This window comes from Metopolophium dirhodum, chromosome 5, assembly GCF_019925205.1.
Source record: "Metopolophium dirhodum isolate CAU chromosome 5, ASM1992520v1, whole genome shotgun sequence".
In the NCBI taxonomy this organism is placed as follows: Eukaryota; Metazoa; Arthropoda; class Insecta; order Hemiptera; family Aphididae; genus Metopolophium; species Metopolophium dirhodum.
In genome coordinates, this window is record NC_083564.1 from 35,927,065 (window position 1) to 35,949,137 (window position 22,073).

The window sequence follows — 22,073 nt, forward strand, 5'->3', positions numbered from 1 at the left end:
AGGGGCTACAACAAATTTGTAATTGATTAACGGTAAATACAGAAAAATAGATCGTAAAAAATGAAAACATTATCGAATGTATTTCTAAATATTGTATCCACGTGGATCTCATTTTTTTTTGTAAATTTGGAAAATAAAAAAATTTGAATAACTAATTTGGAAATCTAATTTTAAGACAAATTTTGATGATAAAAACGTTTATTTATAAGTCAAGTAGTTTATTTGTATACAATTTTATTAAATATTAATATTTTTTTTTTTGGAATTTTCTGACGAAAGTATATTATTTCATTAAATAATATTATTATCCATATAATTTTCATAATTTTTGTCACATGTTTAACTAGTATCAGTTTTTTTTTTATTTGTCAGGTTTAACTGTTACACTCTATTAAAAGTTAAAAAAATACTTCGATGCAAGAACAAAATTTAATTTTTTTTCATGATATATATGGATATACAGTATATTATGTATATTAATGTTGGTGTAGATGTGTAGTAGTATCTTAAATCCGATTTATCTACTATTCCTACCGGCCTATACCTATAATCAAAAAATTAGCGTTTGATGTATAGTCATATTCTTTAAATTTAATTAATTTATAACCATAACATGTGTACTATAAGTACCATGGATGATTGAATCTTTATAAATATACTTGATAAAGTATTCAAGTAAAATGCATATCTATATAACTTGCATTGACATTTGAAAGGGCCTTGTTATTTTAGATACGTAATCATAAATTATATAATTTTGAACTAAAGGTGGCTTATTATATTTGAGATATAATATATTTTTTACCTACTTTATTAAATTATTTATATTAATTCGTTGTCTGGATCAATTTGTCTGGAATATGAAATAATAATCAGCATTATGGAAATGATTCAAAGCCTCAAAGATCTCAATTGTCCACTTATGTCTTACTCGCCCGAAATATTATATTATTTATATCTATTCTGTATCCACAGTTTCTACGACTCTACTTATTATTTTAATATATATTATTATTTTATTTTTCCATCTTTTTCGTTGAATAGAGCCACAATTGAGCATTGATGACTGTAAAACCACTTGAATATGGAATATAAACTCAAACTATACTTGTTATTTAAATAATAACTCTATTTATATTATAGTTCTACTCTTTCGTACATTTATTTAAAATTTGGATAACATTTTCAAACAGTAATCTAAAATATATACTATAGTACAATTAGACAATACATAACCCAAGTGAATTTATATCTGTGTGCCAAGAAAATATGTCCTGGTATGAAAATACGTTTAATGTAAATCTACCGAGATTCATAGGGCTTACTTTTTTAAATAATACATAAAAAAATGTGTACATGTGTAAAATTAATGTTAACTTATATCGACTGGTATTTATTTTTTATAGGTAAGTAAAAATGTAATGTACAATAAAGGTACTAGGTAGTAATGCGTAAGAAAAAACCTAGATTTACATTAAATATTTGTAAACGTGAAATTATAATCCTGGGCACTATAGTTTTAGGCAAAGTAAAATTAAACTCTTGAAAACTTAAATCATATATATAAACGTAGGGGTACTGGCCCCTCAACACCGATATGTATATTCTTAAAAACATGTAGTCAATACTTGATTAAAATAAAAATAAAAATCATAACTTCGAAATCATATTATTTTTTTTCAAGACCCCCACACCTCAAAGAAAAATGTTGAAAATCCTCCACTGCACGTAACATACTAGCATTAGATGGTTTTTTTAGAATCTTTATAAAGACGCTAACCTATATATAGATGCAAGATCATTTGATATCCATTGTATAGCCCACCATAAAAAGTATTTCTATATACGCCACCGTTAATAACAGTATAATAATATATGTATATTGTATACAATAGACTTTTGAATGTTTTATTATAGGTATTTAATAAGCACCATATATCAGCTGTTATAGGTAGGTACCTCTACTCGTAAGAACAATACGATATTATTTTTATTTTAATTCATCATTTTGATTATGATTTGACGAAGACGACAGTCGACGGCTGCACCCAACGGCTCTGGCTGCATTTCTGGATTGATCAAAATAACGAACGTTAACAATATAGTCAATAATGCGCGTTATATACAATATAACAATATTTAACTATGCCCGTAAAGGCAAAAACCCCTCCCCCGGGCCCATAGTTGTGTCATAATATCTTTATGGGCGCTCAAATACATATAGGTACCTTGTATATATGTATAAAGGGTCAGTGGCGTCTCTAGACAGTTTTCAAAGGGGGGGGGGGCATATTTCTTAAAACAAAAATTACTATAGGCGTATTTTTCACAAGTTTGGGGAACTTATGCCAATTTTACTGATTTAATTTCTTAAAGTTTTTAAGGTTTTAAGGTTATTAGTTTTTTCTACTCATATTTCTTCTCATAACGTATATAGTATATAGGTTTCGAGTGTACCTCGTCATTGAGTTACAGCCAGTAGGTCAATGTAATGGATGACGTGTTAAAATTTTAATTCAATATGAATTAGGCCCCGGATTTTTATGCAAAAATTATTGTTTATGCACTCAAAAATTCAAAAATATGCAAAAAAAATCCTTTGTTGCGTAAGAAAAAACTAAACATCTTAATAAAATTACAAAATATATTATGTGAAAAAAAATACAATTGAAATGTCAGTATACTTCTGCTTACAATAATTGTGTATTTAAAATTTAAAGGCAAAATTAATGGCAAATAGAAAATGTTATATTCATTTTTCAACGAGTGCCAATAACGAAAATTTCCCCAGCCCCTCCACACACAAAAAAAGTTGTTTTCAAATTTTTTTTCATAAATATTTGGTATGGAATTCTTACGAATTTGTACGATGAAAATCAGAATTGGTACGGATTTATTTTCAAAGGAATAGGCAAAATATTGTGGAGGGGCTGTAGAATCGTTTTTACAGCTCTCCCAAAAACTAAAAATAGGTTAGAAAATGAGATTTTATACTTTCAAATTGGAAATTTCTGCGATTGTCACGTAGCATAGATTTATATTTCGGGACAGGCGTGCTGCCTCACACTTGCCTCGAGCTCGAACTCATCAATAATGATCAGAGCGGGAAATAAAATTTTAAAAAATGAATACGTTTTGTGAACCAAAGTAAAAAATAAAAAAATTCATTGACTATAGGTATCTATAAAAAATGGACCTTTTATTCAATTATATAGAAGTATGCAATTTATAGTAATTTTTACTCAAATATGCAAAAAAAAATTTAACCACAGAATCTACACGTTAAAAAACGTCAATATTTCGAATCAAAATAATTTTAGGTAAATAAATTGTAGAAGAATATGCATTTGCATAAAAATCTGTGCCCTGAATATGATAAATCGTTACATGAGTACCAAAAACGATTCTGAGTGAAGACGGTCGGTGCGAAAACCTCTGTTTCTGACAAAGTCTTATAAATTATAATGTATTTATATTACTATTAGGCATTGATTTTAAACTAGTATCAATGCTATTATAGTAATACCATAATACATGGTATACTGGTATATAATATATTGAACACATTTTTGCCAAACACATCGCATATAATATTAATTATTATATATCATAGTTATTATTTATATGATCATTATTATTATTTGAATTTATTTCATATTATGCTTTTGACTTTTGTTTTTATATTTTGTATAACTAATAGGTATAAAAAAATAATATTATGTAAGTATAATATAATGGTAAAAAATCTGAAACTTCAACGATCGATATTTTTTTGAATTATAGGTACCTACAACCATAGACTATAATATACTAGTACCACCTATATGGCTATAATATACACAAAACATAATAACTAAAATCGTTAGAGGAAAAATTGTTACGATAATGTTTCGTCAAAATTCAACCTTCAAATGTAAAAAAAAAAATGGTGACTATGTATGTTTGATATTTTGTAATTGCTGTAAGAACAATTTATAAGGAACCTTGTATTACATATTTTTTAATCTTTTTGACTTAGTCAACATAAATAAAAAAATACCTAAATTCTCCCCCTAAGCTTGCATCGCTAATTATGATAAAAAATACATATTATATTATTATATATTATATATATTAATATATTTATACATATTACGGTATTATAAATAATATGTTTTATATGCAGTTAAAGTTGTAGGATTTTACTGGACTAACCGACTAAACTATAAACGTAGACGTAACCAGGCATTTAAGTAAAATGGGTTTGAGTCTCACCAAAAAAAAAAAAAATGACTTTTAGGTACACACTAATAGATTATGATCACCAAGATTGTTGCCATGAGACATTAAAATTATTAAATTATTGATTGGGTGATTTAAGTGTATAACATGTAATTTTGTGAGACCGGATAAAATAAATGATTATTTCGAGTGTAGGTAATGGTTGGTAACTTTAAAATTTATCAGGCTTAATATAAACGAATCATCAATTTTATTATATAACATGGTATTATTTATTTTTATTCATAACTTAGTAATCACGAGGAAAATTAAAGAATTCTATGACGCTGTCAATCTTATGCTTACTGTTTAAAATATTTAAAACCGAACTTGTGAATATTATGTTGCATTTTATTGTTTGACGCCCGTAACGTGATGAAAAGCAACCGAACATACAAAGTTTCTTATCACTACTGATCCACAAAATCACTAAACACTTTTCACAGTTATCAGTTATTCAGTAATTACGTCTTATCTTTGGTTGTTTATCATTGAACTGAATTTACATTTTAGTCACTCGTCGCTATTTGTTCATTGTTATTTCTCTCAATCTCACGTGTTGCGTGTAATGAAATTGCGAAAATGTCTAAAATTCAACACTTGATCGTGGACACTGCCGGTTTCATCGACAAAGCGCCACTCCAGGACTTCGGTTTGAACATCCACACTATTCAAGAAGTGGTGAACGAAGTGACAAATAAACGTCAAAAAACAGATTTATCAGTATTGCCTTACACTCTCAACATTAAAACCGTGTTCCCCGAACACATTCAGTTTGTTGTGGATTTTTCAAAAAAGACTGGTGACTATCCGAATCTATCTGTTACCGATATTAAAGTAATAGCCTTGGCTTATCAAATACACAAAGAAAATTTTGGTGTAGACGATTTGAAGACCGAACCGATTTCTAAATCAGTAGTGTTTGAAAAGCCCGAGGTTAATGACAACACTGTTGGGTTTTATGATCCAGACCATTTGAGTGAAGATGTGTCAGGCTTGGAGATCGATGATGGGTGGATTACAGAGGATAATATAAAAGATATAAATAAAAATAATGGAGACGATCTCACCGAACAAGAAGCCAAAGTTGGTTGCATTACCACTGATTATGCGGTACAAAATGTGCTCAAACAAATAGGCCTCTCTATTATTGCTTTGGATGGCCGTGTGATTAAAGAAGTTCGGACTTATATAAGACGCTGTTATGGATGCTTTACATTGACATCCAATATGACTAGACTGTTTTGTCCGAAATGTGGTAACAAAAGCTTAAAACGAGTAGCCGTGTATTTGGATGAAAATGGAAAACAATGTGTGTACATTAACGGTAAAAGACCATTAAGTTTTAAAGGTAAAAAGTACTCATTACCTAAACCACAAGGTGGTAAACACGCAGTCAACCCAAGACTGGTAGAAGATCAACCAATGCCACATCAACGACCAACTAGGTTGGCTAAATCCAAAACCAATGCTTTAGACCCAGATTATACAGCTAAATTGTCTCCTTTCGCTACGAAGGATGTTTATTCCAAATCCGCCATGCTTGGTTTCAAAGGTTCAGTGCAAAAACAATGGATGAAAAGGAATCCTAATGAATCCAATAAGAAATGTAAGAAATAAATTATGTATTTGTAATAAAAACACTGAATAATAAAATTGTTCCAATTATTTACTTTATATTGGTTTTATAATCAATCTTGTAAAAACTGAAAGCAAATTAGATTTATAGTATAAAGTTATATATTCTATAAGCTGGTTTATCTTAGAATAACAAAATAATCAGGTCATCAGAATCATTGTATAATTTATTATGTTCTTTAAAAGCAATGTACTTTTAATTTAAAAAATCAAATTATCCACAAGAACAAAAAAAAATCAAATACATTCAACACATACATTTAAATATTTTCAACTTACTATAATAGATATATGTACATAATAAAAACGTTACAGTAATAATAATAATAATGTATATATATATATATATAAAAAGTAATCATTTTGTTCACATTTTTCGTTATTTAATTACAAAAGGAAAGTGTCTACAAAATGTACCATGGGATTACAGTAGGCAATTATAATAATTATACAAATAAAATGTTATGGTATTATACAATGCTATTATTATTAATTTGTTTTCAAGAAAATATGTTAATTTCAATCCGTTAATTAAGCTTTCTAATACTGAATAAAATAAAAATATTTAAGTAGAATCAAATTTAAATGAGAAATTTGTCTACTATCTGATATGTGTAAATATTAAAAAGCTGTTAGAAAGGGTAGATAGTAAAATTATTTACATATTATATCGAAACATGTGGGGCTATAGATTTCCGTCATGAAATGAGTTAGTACTGTTGCTACGCGCTAGGCTAAGCACACTGCCAGACAAACTATCCTGTTCAAGACCCGATGCTTCGGCAATTGCTAAGGCACTAAAATAATTCCATTACAATTATTAATAATAAATTAAATAATACAAAATGGTAAATACCAACCTGAAACCCAAACGAGCTGACTCTTCATCAAACTGTTCTAGTTCTCTTTCTTGTTTTTCACGGAGAAGACGAATACGTTCCCCACGCTCTTGTAGAAATTGTTTTGTTTCCATTTCCATCTGGAATTTCATAAAATAAATATAGATAAAACATATTAACAAAGCATCATTACAACTATGACTAGGTATGATCACATTTTTTTTTTGGTACGCACATTCCTCTTTAGACCTAGTCCATTACTTAATTCTCTATTTCTCATTCATATTTTGAAAATTAATTAAAGTTATTGTTTTTAAGTAATTGATTTTTTGTTTTTATGAATTAAGTTCGGTAGAGCTGTGATGGTATCATGTCATATTCACATATTATAAAACATTGGCGCCAAAATTATTATGATCAATAAAATAACGAGAACTACAGTAGACGTGTTGCACTGGTAGAATGGACAAGAACCAATAATACGTACCAATAATACTATATATTTAATACAGCTTTTATATAAAATAAGAATATTTTTACTACAAAATTTACTATTTTAATAAATTGAATTAAATAGTATAAGTATTTCACTTAAGTATCAGATAATACTGCATTAACTTGCATTAAAAACATCAAAATTAATTGAGATAATTAGTATATTGCTAAATAAAAATAAACTTTCTTTCTATTATTTGTTAATTAACCTTTTTATAAATTCAATGTTTTATATTTATAAGCAATGGTAACTTTTGATTTAAAAATCTTAAATTGTAAATATTTTAATAACTATGTACAGCACCTTTTGCTCTAGTAATGATCTTCGAACTGAGATACGATCCTCTAATTCTTTTTTCTCACGATTTCTTTGAGCATCTGCTTGCATCTTATTCTTTGATTGATATGCTATTAATATTTCAAGTTCATATCTTAAACGTTCTTTAAGCACATGACACTCAACTTCTTGTGATTCGTCGAGTCGTATCTAAAAAGTATTAATGTACTATGAATATAATTTAAACTTTAAAAAATATTATAAGTTATAATAATTCATTAACTTACAGATTGTTTTTGTAACATTTCAGAAATACTTTGTTCATATTGTTCTCCGAGCAATGCTAATTTTCTTCGTTGTTCTTCTTTTAATTTTTTAATCACAGTTTTTTGTTCTTCTTTGGTTGTAGTTGCCAGTACTTGAGCTTTTAATACTTTATACTGTCGTGTTTGAGTTTTACACGTTTCTCTAAACTGTTTTCTAATTTGCATTTCTTTATGCTAAAATAAACACGCAATTATTTATTTATTTTGTTCTTTCAAGATTGTTATTAATTCATATCTAGTAATCAAGTAATATAATCAACAATTTAATTTAGTGTTAATATAGTTTGATAGATTTAAGTTCATTGTCCACAGATTAAAATTAGGTGCAATGATGAACGCATATGACTAGCTCCATTTATCAGAAAATTTGGTTCAGCCGTTCCAATTTTGTGAAGTTAGTTTAATTTAAGAGATTTGACCTTAAAGTTAAGAAAATTATCTGTATTTTTAATATATTTTTATGCAAGTCACAAGTAGGTTAATTCTTTTTAAAAAATAATGTTCTTAGTTCTTACCTTTAAGTTTGATAATAGGTCAATTCACTTTATTGTTAAAGCCAGTGGTTGGGATTAGCGTGCTAATTGTAGCGATGCTATAGTAGCACACTATTTTATTTGTAGTGATCACAATTTAAGATAGTATCTGAGATAATATCTTAAATTGTGGTAGTGATTAATATAGCGCCGCAAATATTAACTTAATGTAGAGTAGTTTACTATAAAGCGCTAGAAATCTACGGTCTACGAAGAAAAGGTAATCATTATTTTTTGTCGCTACCTACAGCTATTTGGCGATAATTAAAATATTAGGTTAATCATTCTATTGAAGCTACGAACTACAAATTTTTATAAGAAAATGTATAGAAAATGTGGCGATAGCGAGCAACGTTTTTGGGAGGAATAGCGCATTACAAAAACCAGTTACATCCTAACCACTGGGAAAGGTAACTAAACAAAATAAGAACAAGGAAATACAAATTTGTTATGTTGTACAGAAACAATACAATCTCTTAAATTTAGCCATTTCATTTTCTTGAACCATATTAATTTAAACTTACTTTGAGACTTTTAGGTTGTTGCCGTAGCTGCATTGCATGTCTCTTCCGTAAATCACGATGGGAACGAGCACAATAATCATGTTGGTGCTGTAATTCAGTTTCATGTTGTCTGGTTACTTGATCAGCGCGTAAAGCATGAACAGCTCTTTGTTGTCTTGTTTCAAGGTTTCTAGTATCTTCATGATGTCGTAATAACATAGAATGAGCAGTTTCCAACTGTTGTTGTCTTTTCCCAAGTTCCTATAAACATTCAACAACATTAACCAAATAACTTTAAAAATTAATACAAATTGTCTCCCATAGTTCTGGATAAATGTATAGCGAAAGAACTAAATGAAATTATTATTAACTGGTAGCAAACCTTATCAAATTCATGATTAAAATTATTTTTGCTATATTATGCAATATTGTCAATTGATGTGACACATCATAATAATATTAACTTTATTTTTTTTTTAATTGCACTTACAAGGTATTGAATAATTGTTGATTATAAGTTATACAATAATAATATGGAAGATTGCTCTGTATTTATTTTTCTAGTAATTTTAAATGTTTGAATAGATATGTCACATTTATTCTCTGCCCTGTATTTAATTGATTGTTATTTCTAAAATTTAAGACTTGAGATTCGCATGATTTTTATTAGATATATCTCATTAAATCTATGATTATGCAGCCATTGCTTATCTACTTGAGTTAAATTTACTTATTTTACAGACTTAATTTTTAAAGAAGTCAAAAATGAATTTAAATTTTTTACTAACATTTTTTTTATAGGATTATATATTAATACATCCATTATGTATATATTACGTTTTGTTATCATATTCATACAGTCATTATTAAACTAATGGCTCTCTTTTGTTGAGTTCGGTACCTAAAAACTGGTAAAGCTTCTACTACTGTATTCTTTATACTAACCCAACCCACTTTAATGTTTATTTATATCTTATATAATAACATTTATTTATAAAACAGGTAGGCAATATTAACAATTATATCTATTTTATTTGTGCTAAAACAAATAAAAAAGTCTTTGTTTAAGAGGACATCACACCTGTATGGGGTCTCTGAACAAATGTTCAACATAGCAAAAACTACTTTGCGCGGGACAACTTCTGTATTTATAGAATAACCAAAATTTCACAACACATAAGGAAGAACTTTATCTGCGTTGTAGTGTTTTCATTTTTTTTGATAGCACTAACCAATAATTAAATGAAAAAAACAAAAAAACCTAATGATCTCAAACTGATAACTTTAAATGTATTTATATTATCCAAATAATAATGCGGGGCGACGTCCTTTTTGAGATCCATTATTTGTTTTAAAAAAACTTATTACTGAAGTTACCATTTCCAAATGACTTATTTTTTAAAATAAAATGGTATCCACTATCGAGAACTAACTGTATACTCAATAGAATTTGATTATTTATAACAATTCTAGTATTAAGAAGGCAAGTATTAATACTATATTTGACTAATGTAAAATTGTTAATATATATTTTAATTTACAAATTTTTATTTCCAAGTTTTGTAGAATATGTGTGTCCATACAAAAATATAATGTAATATTTTAACTATGTGGTGGTGGGTAGTAATTGATAAGGTGTCACAAATATAAATAATAATGGATAAAACAACAAAGCATTTAAAAATGAATAGATAGACTCCGCGCGCGTTAAGAACACAACCAATCATGCAGCCAAAATAACTTCCTCCACCGCACCACTGCTCGCCGTTTTAACTTTTGTACATAGGTCGATCCAACAATAAACAGTGAAGCGCATGTAATACTCAAACAATACAACTCACTTCACCGCGCTGTATAACAGCCAACAGATTTTTGGAGAACCAATCAGAAGCCAGATGCAAGAAACAAACACAAAATCGTCCACTATCTGGTTATGCTCATAATGCACATAGTATTTATTGTCATAAATTAACTGATAGCTAATATCTATAATTAATTCACCGAACATGAAAATAATTAAAAATACATACTTCTCTTAATAATCCTTGTTCATACAAATGGTATTGATTTAGCCTTTTTCTACGAAATTTCCTAATTTCAAGTTCCAAATAATCTTTTTGACCTCGAATAAGTCTGTGTTCTTCTTGAGCTTCCATTTGTTTAAGGTTTTCTTTTTGAGATCTGTAAACAAGAATTAATTTTAAAATATATAACTATTTTATAATATAAGCATACTAACTGTAAAGCAGCATCTTTTTGTCGCTTAGGTGTGGATTCATCCAATAATAACTCACGTTTCCATCGCTCTTTATTGGTTTTATAATCTTTTTTTCTTTGAGTATCAAATGCTTTGCGGTCTGCTTCTTGTCTGTTAGTTATTTCTTTCATAATTTTCTTTTCAGCAGCGACATTCTGTTTCATCTATGTTGAAAAAAAATATAAAATATTCCTTTATTAAAAAAAGTTATGTACTAGTATTATAATATGCCTTAGAATCATCTTTGGTTGTATCATATTTTTAACTTTCTTAGATATATTATAGTTAACTAATATCTAAAAATGATTAATTTATACATTTAAATATTTATCAGTATTTGATTTTAAATTATAATTAGAAGCAGCATTATTATGAACGAAAAAATCTGGATGGCATTCCACTTAAAAAACTTCCTGAAAAGAATCGCACGATTAAAGGACCACAAGTTGTGCTTCAGTCTAATCTGTTAGTACTTAATAAAGCTAATAAATAATACTAAGGATTATTCGTGAATTTTTTTAGATTCTGCGCTGAGTAATGAATGTAATTGATTTTTAAAATTATGTGTTTTTTGTGGCTGTCATCACATCTGAAGCAGTAGAATTACTACACATTTTTACTTCAGTATCTTTTCTGGTAGGAAACTGAATCCAGTAGGTACTTTAAGAGGTCAAATGTAAAAAGTTAACAGCAGTTTTCAAAAGTGTAAGGAAAAACAAATTTTTTTTTTTAAAACAGAAATTTTTAACACATACCATCTTTTGATTAAATTTGTACTGTTTTTTCTTAGTGCAACTCAAAAATGAATAACCAAGGATACTTTAAATATTCACCAAATATTTATATGACTATTTCTCAAGAACAATTTAAAAAATATTTGGACTTTTTGGGTTATTTATAATCATGAGAAATTTTCATTTTTTATTAGTTTTGTTTAATAAATATCGATATGGAATTGTTCACTTGGTCATAAAAGCTTGAAAATGTAACCAAAAAATTTGTTTTTGGCAAAAATGAATTTAATCTAGAAAAATAATACCTATATAAATATCAGAAAATAAAAATATATTTAGTAATTTAGACTGACAGATCTTCTTCACTCAGAATCGTTAAACTGGAGTTTCAAATCATTGAATTCAAATGTAACACTTTCATTACAGTGTCCCACACAACACCTAATGAACAGTAGATCAAAACCCACTATCCAATTTTTTTTTTTTAATTATGTTTTACTATAAATAATGTGTAAGCTAATGAAATTATGCATATATTATTAAAACTTTTCTAAATTTGATTATTTATATTAGAATTAATAACACACTAATCATTATACATTTAATACATTTATGCACAATATGCATAGACCTTATACTAATAGACGGAGCATGGGAATAGTTCCAGTAATAAAACACTGCTATGATGATGACTGTGACCTCTCTACCTAACACCATCAACCTGTAATGCTCTGTCTAAGAGTATAAGGTCTATGATAATATGTAAGAATGGGTAATTCAACAAGCTATAAATAAAACATTAAGAAAGCTTGCCTTAAAAAATCTGCATTATATCAAAAACATAAAAGTCCAGTCTTCAGTTATAGTGTTAAAATAATAATTGGTATAACTTAATACAATTATAAAAAATATAATTGCATTTAATATAATCTAAAAATTGTGTTTATTACTTAATTAAAAAATACCTTCTTTTCTAACTCTTGCTGATGTTTAATTTGTAATTTTTCTAGTTCCTTGCTAAATTGTTGCAATAAAGTTTCATATTCTTTATCCAATAACTGTTTATGACTTTCCATTTCAAGTTTACATCTATCTTCAAGCTTTAACATAAGTATATAATATAAATGTGAATGTTAAATTTACAAGTATCTTATAGTTTATTTTGAGCATAATTACTTTTAATAATGCACTCTGATGTTCTCGTCTCATTCGTTTATAGCCAGACATTTGTTCATGCATTTCTTCCTGCATATGTTCTTTCTGTTGTTTTGTGACTATAGATGTTGTTCGAATAGTTGCAAAATTATTGGGAACTCCGATAGCCACATGATCGTTGGATACAATAGAATTAGAATTATTACTAGATGGCTAGAACAAAATATTAATAATTATTACTTTATACATTAAGTTTTGTTCATAAACTATACTTTTATTACATTTTTTTTTTTTAATATTTTAAAGCAATAATTGAAATATTATTTACAAAGATTATTCAGTTTCCTTTTTTTTTTAAAGTGCTTTTGTTAGTACTCATTTTCAGATGTTTCTAATGTGAAACGCCTTCAAATTTTTTCCCCTATTCCATATATATTTTAACTTTATCAAATGTATTCATAGTATATATTTAAATTTTATAACAAGCATAAGAGTTGAAAAAATTAAAATTGCATACATCAATACCAGGGGCGATCTTGACAAGTCCCAAGGAGGTAAAAATAGTTAGCATATTCATATACACCACCACACTTTGTTGATAGGTATAAGAGAAGTAATTTGTATGCTATCCACAATTATGTACTAATTTATTTATTATGCTGTAAACCTATACATAAAATTATTTTTATTTACAATGAATATTGTATGTTTAGATGGCCAAGGGATGATCTACCCATTCCCCTACAAAGTAAGACTACAACCGGACAATACAACATAACTAAAGTTCACATGTTGAGCGGCCTTAAATTGAACTCCCAAAATTGTAACATATTGATTCTAAATAAATTATAATAATTTGTATACAGTATTCTCTGTAAGGAACAAAATAAAAGCAATTACTAATACAGTATTAAAGAAAACTGAAAGTTGTTTATCCATTATTGATAGAAATTTTAATTTTTCTATATTTTTGTAGATGATAAAGGTAATAAAAAAATCATTTAACACCATATTATTGTAATATATAAACATTTAGATACAATTTCTAAAATCACTTAATAAAAAATATGTTTCACGATTGTCTCCATTATACAAACGCATAACATAGCAAATTGTACATTATGAATAATCCATTTAACTCTCCTATGTTAAAATATTAGAATATTGACTGGGAGTGACCTATTATCACATTTAAAGGAAAAATTATTATCTATAGAATCTAATGATTATCCTAGTTTTATTATATTTTAATTTTATAGTGAGTTATGTCCATTTTAAAATTATCAATTGTTTGCGTATTTCGAAATCCTCATAAATTAGTTTAAATTTAACATTAAAAAAGAGATTCACTAGATGATAATGTTCTTACTTTTAAACATGATAATAGTCAACACTCTAATATTTAACATACCAGAGTTAAATTGACTATTCAGAATGTACAATTTGCTATGTTATGCGTTTGTCAGATGGATCATGCAGACGTATTGTCCACGTAATTAAATAGTCCTGGTATATTTTTATTTATAAGTTATTTTAGAAATTGTATCTAAAATTTAACTAACTCTTAAGATAGAAGTAAGCAAGTTTTGTATTATATAATATGCTGAATAATCAATTAATAATAAGAAGCAAGGTAAATATTTTTTTTAATGTACATATATACATTATTCAATAGAAATATTTCACACAATTGTATTGATACAACTTATTGATATATTTGTAAATGACGACAATATTGTTTCTAGTTTTATTGATCTCGTATAAAAACTACAATGATGTCTCATTAAAATACCCCACATCAGGGGTGTCATTTCAGTTTTTTATTGCTGGTGCCAAAATATTCACAGGCCTTTGAAGTCATTAAAAGGCCACAATCGTGGTCCTTTTTTGAGAGAGGGGGAGCAATGGGGAAAATACCTATTATCTTTTTCTTTTTCTCTGCCAACTAAATGCCATACATGGTCGGCCATCATTGTCCTACACTTTCACAGTGCTCTGCCATCTCTCTCCTTTATTCATGCCAGCTATTTCCATGTCATTCTATCACACTTTCCTTCAATATAAATTTCCATAGCCACCCTCACTACCTATGAATCGGCTTCTCATCAAAATTAAATATCTCAACTCTGTAGAATATTTGTGTAATTTATTTCAGATAATGTCAGTTAATATGAATTAGGATGAAAATATTGATATTGTTACTTTTTTTTGTCGAATTATGTGAACTTTTAATGAATTTATATTGTGATTACCAGTTATATTTACATTTGGTAAATAAATTTATGGATATATATTCGCCGCGGGATAAGAAAGTACCTCGTCGCACAGGCAACGGCCAGTTCCCCCCCAGCAACCTTGACAAAGTTATAAACATATAGTTAGTCAAAAGCCAGACCTGCGCACGGCAAACCTGTAACCCGTGGCAAGTATAAGCACCTTAACAATAAAATACCTAACCTAACATAAAAAAATACTCCCTGCACTTGAAACACATAATATAACTAAGTAAAACCTGAAATTTATTCTATGGGCCCCGTTTTATTGCTCACAATGGCACAGTATACAATCCACTTAATTCATAATTCTATATTTGCAACTAGCAATATTAATTTAACAACTTAAATTTAAATTAATAACAAACCGTGAAGTGTTAAAAATGTACATTTATGCTATTTTTAGACTTAATTTTTTCCCCTTTTGATGGGAGTTATCAATATTTTTTTGCTTTCTTATTATCACAATATAACAAGTGGCCAATAAAATCCGAGTACAGGCGTCAGTTTGGTAGCAGTTGGCGCAAATGCACACCCTGTCCCCCCTCCCCAAAAATGACACCCCTGCTAGACATAAATATTTGATTGATTATTATAAAATGTATATAATGTATAGTGTTCATGTGCAGTGCATAAAACAATAATAATATATTAATAATACTTTGTGACGATTTCTAGCTGTTGGATAGTGGTCGTTTGTGCTCATATTAGTTATTTCATTCATATTCGGCGTACTATTGGTAGAACTACTGTGTGATGAAGCGCTGACACCAATTGACTGTATTGAATGTTCTGAAGTTATACTATTACTCTTGCTGCTTTCTCCGCCTGTGTGTTCATCAGCATTATCTGGCATTAATTACAGAAAAAAAGATATATTATTTGTTGTTTCGGTTTTCAATGCAAAACAACAAATTTATTGTAAAAAGTATACATACCATCATTGTCACCAACATTACTCTCAGTTTCATACGAATCAACCATAAGAATTTTTTTCATTTTTCTATAATTGAGATTATCTAAATCACGAACGGCAGCTTTTGTTCTTTGTATAAGATCAATTAAAACATTGGATGATCTTGAACGAGTTATTAATTGATGCTAAACATGATAAAAAATAAAGTTACAGATGCATCTGGATTTTCAAAAAACATACTTTTTTTACTTACTTGTAAAAGTTTAGATGAAGATGGGCGCTCACAAGGATTTTTTTGTAAACATAGTTCAACAAAGTATCGGAATGTGTCTGTCCATTCAGATGATTGTAAGGTAGGAGTATCATTCTGTGCAATATGATAAAGGGCACTCATTGCATTCATGTTAAAATATGGAGGCTTTCTTTCAGCTAAAAATACATATATACATATTAATAACTATAATATGGGACTTATTGGGATGTTAAAATTTACTGAATTACATTGATATATAAAAAAAATAGTTAGATTATTACTAAGTAATAAGTATTTAAAGTTTGTACAATTTGTGTATATTTACCTAATTCAATACATGTTATACCCAGTGACCAAACATCAACTTTTCCATCATATTGCCCTTCATCCATAGCTAATATAACTTCAGGTGCCATCCAATAAGGAGTACCAACAAAACTGTTAGCTGGACATTTCGTACTGGCAGATCCAAAATCAGCTAAATAACAAGAAGTAGTTTATAGTTTTAGTTTAATTGATTTCATTTATGGAATAAGTTTAATTACCAAGTTTTACTGTGCCATTTTCTGTTAGTAAGATGTTTCCAGCTTTTACATCTCGATGTATACGACCTAAAGAATGAAGATAATTAAGACCTCTCAAAACCCCATCACAAATAGCAGCAATTTCTTCCTCCATTAGAGGTCTTTTGTGTACTTCTATAATATCTGAGGCCGAACCCAGACAATATTCCATCACCAACTGAAATTTAAATTATTATATTCACAAAATGTTTTAATGTGATAACTATATATATATATATTATTTACCCATGCTGTGTGATCTCTTAAAAAACAACCCTTGTATTGTATTGTGTTAGGATGTTTGAGATGCCTTAAAAACCTTATTTCTTTTAATATATCTTGCCATTTATCCATACTTTGTTTTCCTAAGTAGGACATTTTTTTTATGGCAACTATCTCTTTGCTAGCCGAACATCTTGCATAATATACAGCACCAAAACTTCCATGACCAATTTCGCGTAAGTCTTCAAATATTTTATCTGGGTCATCTTTATCAAAAAGTTCAGCTATTTCAGGATCTTTTAAACTTCCTGGCCTTGGAATTGCTGGCATTTTTAAATTGTATATTATGAATATATTTTTGGGATATTAATGTATAATGAATATTTTATACATAATATAGTATCTGAAAAAGTATAAGTATTAGACAATAAGTGACGGGTACATTTTAATGTTGTTAGGTATATAGGTATGGGTATGTATCTTGTACCTACCTACTAATAAATAATTTGAAAATATATTAAATATTAATCACTTAGGTATATATTTATAATTAATTTAAGACTAGATACAAATAATAAAAGTTTTCCTTATTAATATCAATATTCAATTGTTTATTGAGAACTGCCAAATAATTATTATTGTTTCCTTATATTAAATAGCTTTAAGATTATTTATCTGCCTACTATAAGGTAACAATTATGTATCATAATATTATTTATTATTTAATAAATTAAGCTAATAATTAATATTTGCTAGTATTATATTTATCATACTATCATACCAATGAGTTTAATAACTATAACCTCAAACATCTATTAAAATTAAAAATATTATTACTACCTATGAGATGTTATGATATATGTATTATGTTTGTATAAACCTTAAGGTATTCTTAAGAATAATAATTAAAACAGTCACCCAATGCTGGCAGAGTTAAATGTGACTTGATTAACAATTAATATTGCATAGGATGGTGTGTTACTGACTACAGATGGTAAATTGATATTAGTCTACCACTATATAGAATATACTCATGAATATGGCATGTGTCTCTTTCACTTAAATTAATTATTTATTCATGATGTCATTGCTGATACTTAATATAAAAGTACTTATAAAAGTAAATAATTATACTTAAAAAATGTCTCAAATTTTAAGCAAATCTTTAATTATATAATTGTTATTTTAAAAACTATTAGATATCCTATGTAAAAATATATAAATTACTTACATTAAGCAACAAATGTTTTACATAACTAAAATAATTCAATAGGTACCTACATAAAATATAAAACTACATATTCAACTAAGTTTTAGTGACATTTTATAATCTAAAAATAAATTAAATATATAGATACCTACATAATATAGGTTTATAAATTTTATTTTTACCAAATTTTATTTGGCATAATTACTTCTTAATTTGGATTAAATAAATAATCACAAAAAATAAGTCAATAGTTATCTAATTCAAAATTTAAGGAAGAATATCTTCCAAAAATCAGATTTTGAATAGCTGCATTATTAACGAAAAAAATGGTTGAGTATGCTTGGTGAATCTCCCTGTTTATATATATTTTTACACAGGTAAAAGAAATACACACCTTAATAACATCGAAAAGAATCAAATATTAGCATTTTGCTGAAGAAATGTATTGAGGAAACTGGATATTTGCAAATATGTATAACTAAAGAACACATTTATGTTAAAACTACTTTAGTAAAAATAATTATTTTTAGGTACTACCTACCTATAATTATTAATGGTATAAAATTGGAATGCAATAGGTACCTAATTTAAAATTTAAAAATTGATCAATTCATTTTCTATTTCATAAAAATATGCTTGTAATCAATTATTTATGTAGGTACCTACAAAACATTGAGAATAAATTGGAATATTAGATGTTCTATTAAACCACTATGAAAATTGTATACAAAAAAAATCAATAGTAGGTAATACATATGTATATATGTAAGTATAATAGGTATACACTATATACACTATACAGTATACTATCAGTTGATAAATTATGTTCATAACAAATCAAGTTTTTTTTTTTTTTAGCTTAACATATTTAACTCTAAAACCATTTACATGCCAAATAGGGTTTCAAACATTTTCAACAATAGATAATGAATTATCATTGATTAATTAGACAATAGGTAGGTATAACTGTTTGTACGTGTTACATAGAATTTACTGTTAATTGCTTGTGACAAAATATGCAGTACCTAGTCTAGAAGTAGGTGGTGCTTACGACAATATACGATCGATGTGTGTGTCCAACCACAAACCACAAAAAACCAATCGCACAGTTTCGAACATAATTTTATCGAATTAATACAAAACATTATACAGTGTAACATTCACCACAATAACTGTTGCCATATATAATATTATATATATATAAATATATACATACCGTCATAATATGACAAACCTATGTATAGATATACTTATACATACCATTATATGACATATGTAAATAATATAGGTAGGTATATGAATGATTATTTATTATAAATAAAAATGAGAGAACAAAAAACAGTAGACGGATACAGATACAATATGACTAAGTACATACCTGCGACAATGTTCTCCAAAGCAGACACAAACTCTTTATTTTCCTCGTCATAGTCGTCTCTCGAAATCGATAACGCGCAAGTTAGATAACGACAGCGGAGGCAGACGACTTCTTCGTCGGTGTCAGTGTTTCGGACGGCGTTTTACTATAGCATATTTTTAATTTTTATTCCGTGTTATTATTATTATTATATATTACCGGACGGCCGATTCCGTTGAAAACCGATTCGTCATCCGTTTTCGATAATGCGAATATTTGATATTATACACTGCATACGTACGGACTACGGGCAGAGACACGGTAAAAAACACATACACACACACACACTCACACACACACACACACAAACACTCTCTCACACACACACACACACAGAGATAAGGTGTCGATAAACAGTCCGAAAATGTAATTAAAATTACGGTAAAAAAAAAATAATAATAATAGAAAAAATGAAAAGAGTGAAAATTAATATTATTAATAAAAAATGGAACAGTGAACACGATCGATCCAGACTTTTTCGTCAATGAGCGAAAACGCAGTGCGACCAACCCAACGGAGTCAACAGTCTTGATTGTACACTAATTTCGGGTGGGTGTAAATTTGTGAGGCACCCAACTATAGAACATTTCTATCTTCTATGACCTGACGTATGGAAGAATTCAAAATTTAAAGCCCGATCCGATCGTACCCGACACCCGAATACCCTACGCCCGACAGTCGGTCGGACGACAGACAAAGTTGTAAACAGTAGTGTACATCGTCTGTTAAGTGTGCAGTGTGCACCAGACTATCGCGTACAGAGTACCGACTACCGGAGTCCTGAGTGCTGCCACACGCAGACGCCGACACCTGTTCGTAGGCAGTCGTCGAGTCTCGAGATGTTGATTGCGTAGGGTGGTCACTAGCTCCCATTGAAAATATACATTTTAAAAATCAAAATATTTTCTTTACATTCAAAATAAATATTATAAATTATGAGATATTATATTATTGAAGTATAGAAAAATAAACACCATCATAGCATTATCCACCATACATAATATAATTATATAAATTATTAAATATTATTCCCATCATCAGTCTCGGTCTGGCTAATGATTGGGGCCCCGGCACCTTAAAAATAACATTTTACCAAGGTAATTTTATTTTCTGTGTAGGTACAATAACAATTAGTATCATAACTTTAAACTTACTATAACTAGAGTACAATCTCATAAACATGGTATTATAATTATTTTGTGTTAAAATTATGTAAATTAATATAAATAAAATAATGTATATAATGTAGTACCTATATCCTTTATAAAATATAATTTCACAGTTTGAAAAATGACAATATTGTTTTGGTAAGAAATGTAAACTAATTTTTGATGATGAAATAAATACAGAATTAAAATAATATATAATAATATACCTATCTACTTACAGTATGTAAATTAATTGGAAATTTGGAAAGTCAGTAGCTTTAATTCGATATATAATTCAGATATACCGTATATACCTACTATAAAATTCTTACTTCATACGGCATAAAAAATTATTGTAAATTTACACTTAACTATTTCTTCAAATTTGAAATTACACTAATAACAACCTTATAACAAACCTTGTATTACATTTTCTTTTAACCAAGCAAATGCTTTTTTATTGACAGTAATTTAAAAAAATTAATTTTGAATAGAGGTAATTTATAAATAGCTAGAAAAGAGTGCTGTAAGGCATTATTTTTACAGTAGGATGTAGGTAAACAAACAACACAAAATTAATGAATACACATCGTTGTAAATTCAAATGCCCACTCATCATAAACAAAACAAATTCACATAAAATCATTTTTTTTTTTTTAGATTCTGAGTCGAGAGATGAATATTGATTTCACAATGATGTGTGTTTTTTCATTTATTTTTTGTGTCTGTGAATGACTGTGATCACCTTTTAAGACTATAAAAATGCTTAGATTTTCTTTAACAGTATATTTTCTGATAGGAAAGTCAATCTAGTTGGTTCTTTGGTCAAAATTAAAAAATTCCCAGTAGTTTTCAAAAGTGCTGGGAAAAACAAAAAAAGGAGACATTTTTTCGACAAAATCGATTTTGGTTTTTGGTGTAACTCTAAAAGAAATGTTCATGGATACATGACATTTTCACTAAATGTTTATATTAGCATTTTCTATACACCATACAATTTTCAAAATATTTTAGACTAATTAATGTTTTTAGCTGTTTTGAGCTTATTTTCAGT

At 27.9% G+C, this 22,073-nt stretch overlaps 2 protein-coding genes across 4 annotated transcripts; one reads left to right on the forward strand and one right to left on the reverse strand.

Annotated features, from left to right (window-relative positions):
• Positions 1-4,756: 4,756 nt before the first annotated feature.
• LOC132945392 (RNA-binding protein NOB1) lies at positions 4,757-13,810 on the forward strand. The gene is made up of 2 exons (XM_061015122.1): positions 4,757-5,869; positions 13,731-13,810. The coding sequence occupies exons 1-2, from the start codon at positions 4,843-4,845 to the stop codon at positions 13,793-13,795; spliced, it is 1,092 nt and encodes a 363-aa protein (XP_060871105.1). The 5' UTR covers positions 4,757-4,842; the 3' UTR covers positions 13,796-13,810.
• On the reverse strand, positions 5,916-20,350 carry LOC132945390 (serine/threonine-protein kinase Tao). Of its 3 annotated transcripts, XM_061015119.1 has the most exons (17): positions 20,031-20,349; positions 19,833-19,977; positions 17,269-17,647; positions 17,005-17,200; positions 16,785-16,937; positions 16,460-16,635; positions 16,229-16,391; positions 15,952-16,139; positions 13,039-13,230; positions 12,828-12,962; positions 11,111-11,292; positions 10,902-11,052; positions 8,893-9,132; positions 7,797-8,009; positions 7,537-7,719; positions 6,759-6,877; positions 5,920-6,695 (listed from the first exon to the last, which is right to left on the reverse strand). In XM_061015119.1, the coding sequence occupies exons 3-17, from the start codon at positions 17,572-17,574 to the stop codon at positions 6,584-6,586; spliced, it is 2,709 nt and encodes a 902-aa protein (XP_060871102.1). In that variant the 5' UTR covers positions 17,575-17,647; positions 19,833-19,977; positions 20,031-20,349; the 3' UTR covers positions 5,920-6,583. The 3 variants fall into 3 exon arrangements, with proteins under 3 accessions (XP_060871103.1, XP_060871102.1, XP_060871101.1); XM_061015120.1 differs by having other exon boundaries at positions 5,916-6,695; positions 15,952-16,118; positions 19,833-20,350; XM_061015118.1 differs by having other exon boundaries at positions 19,833-20,349.
• Positions 20,351-22,073: the final 1,723 nt, after the last annotated feature.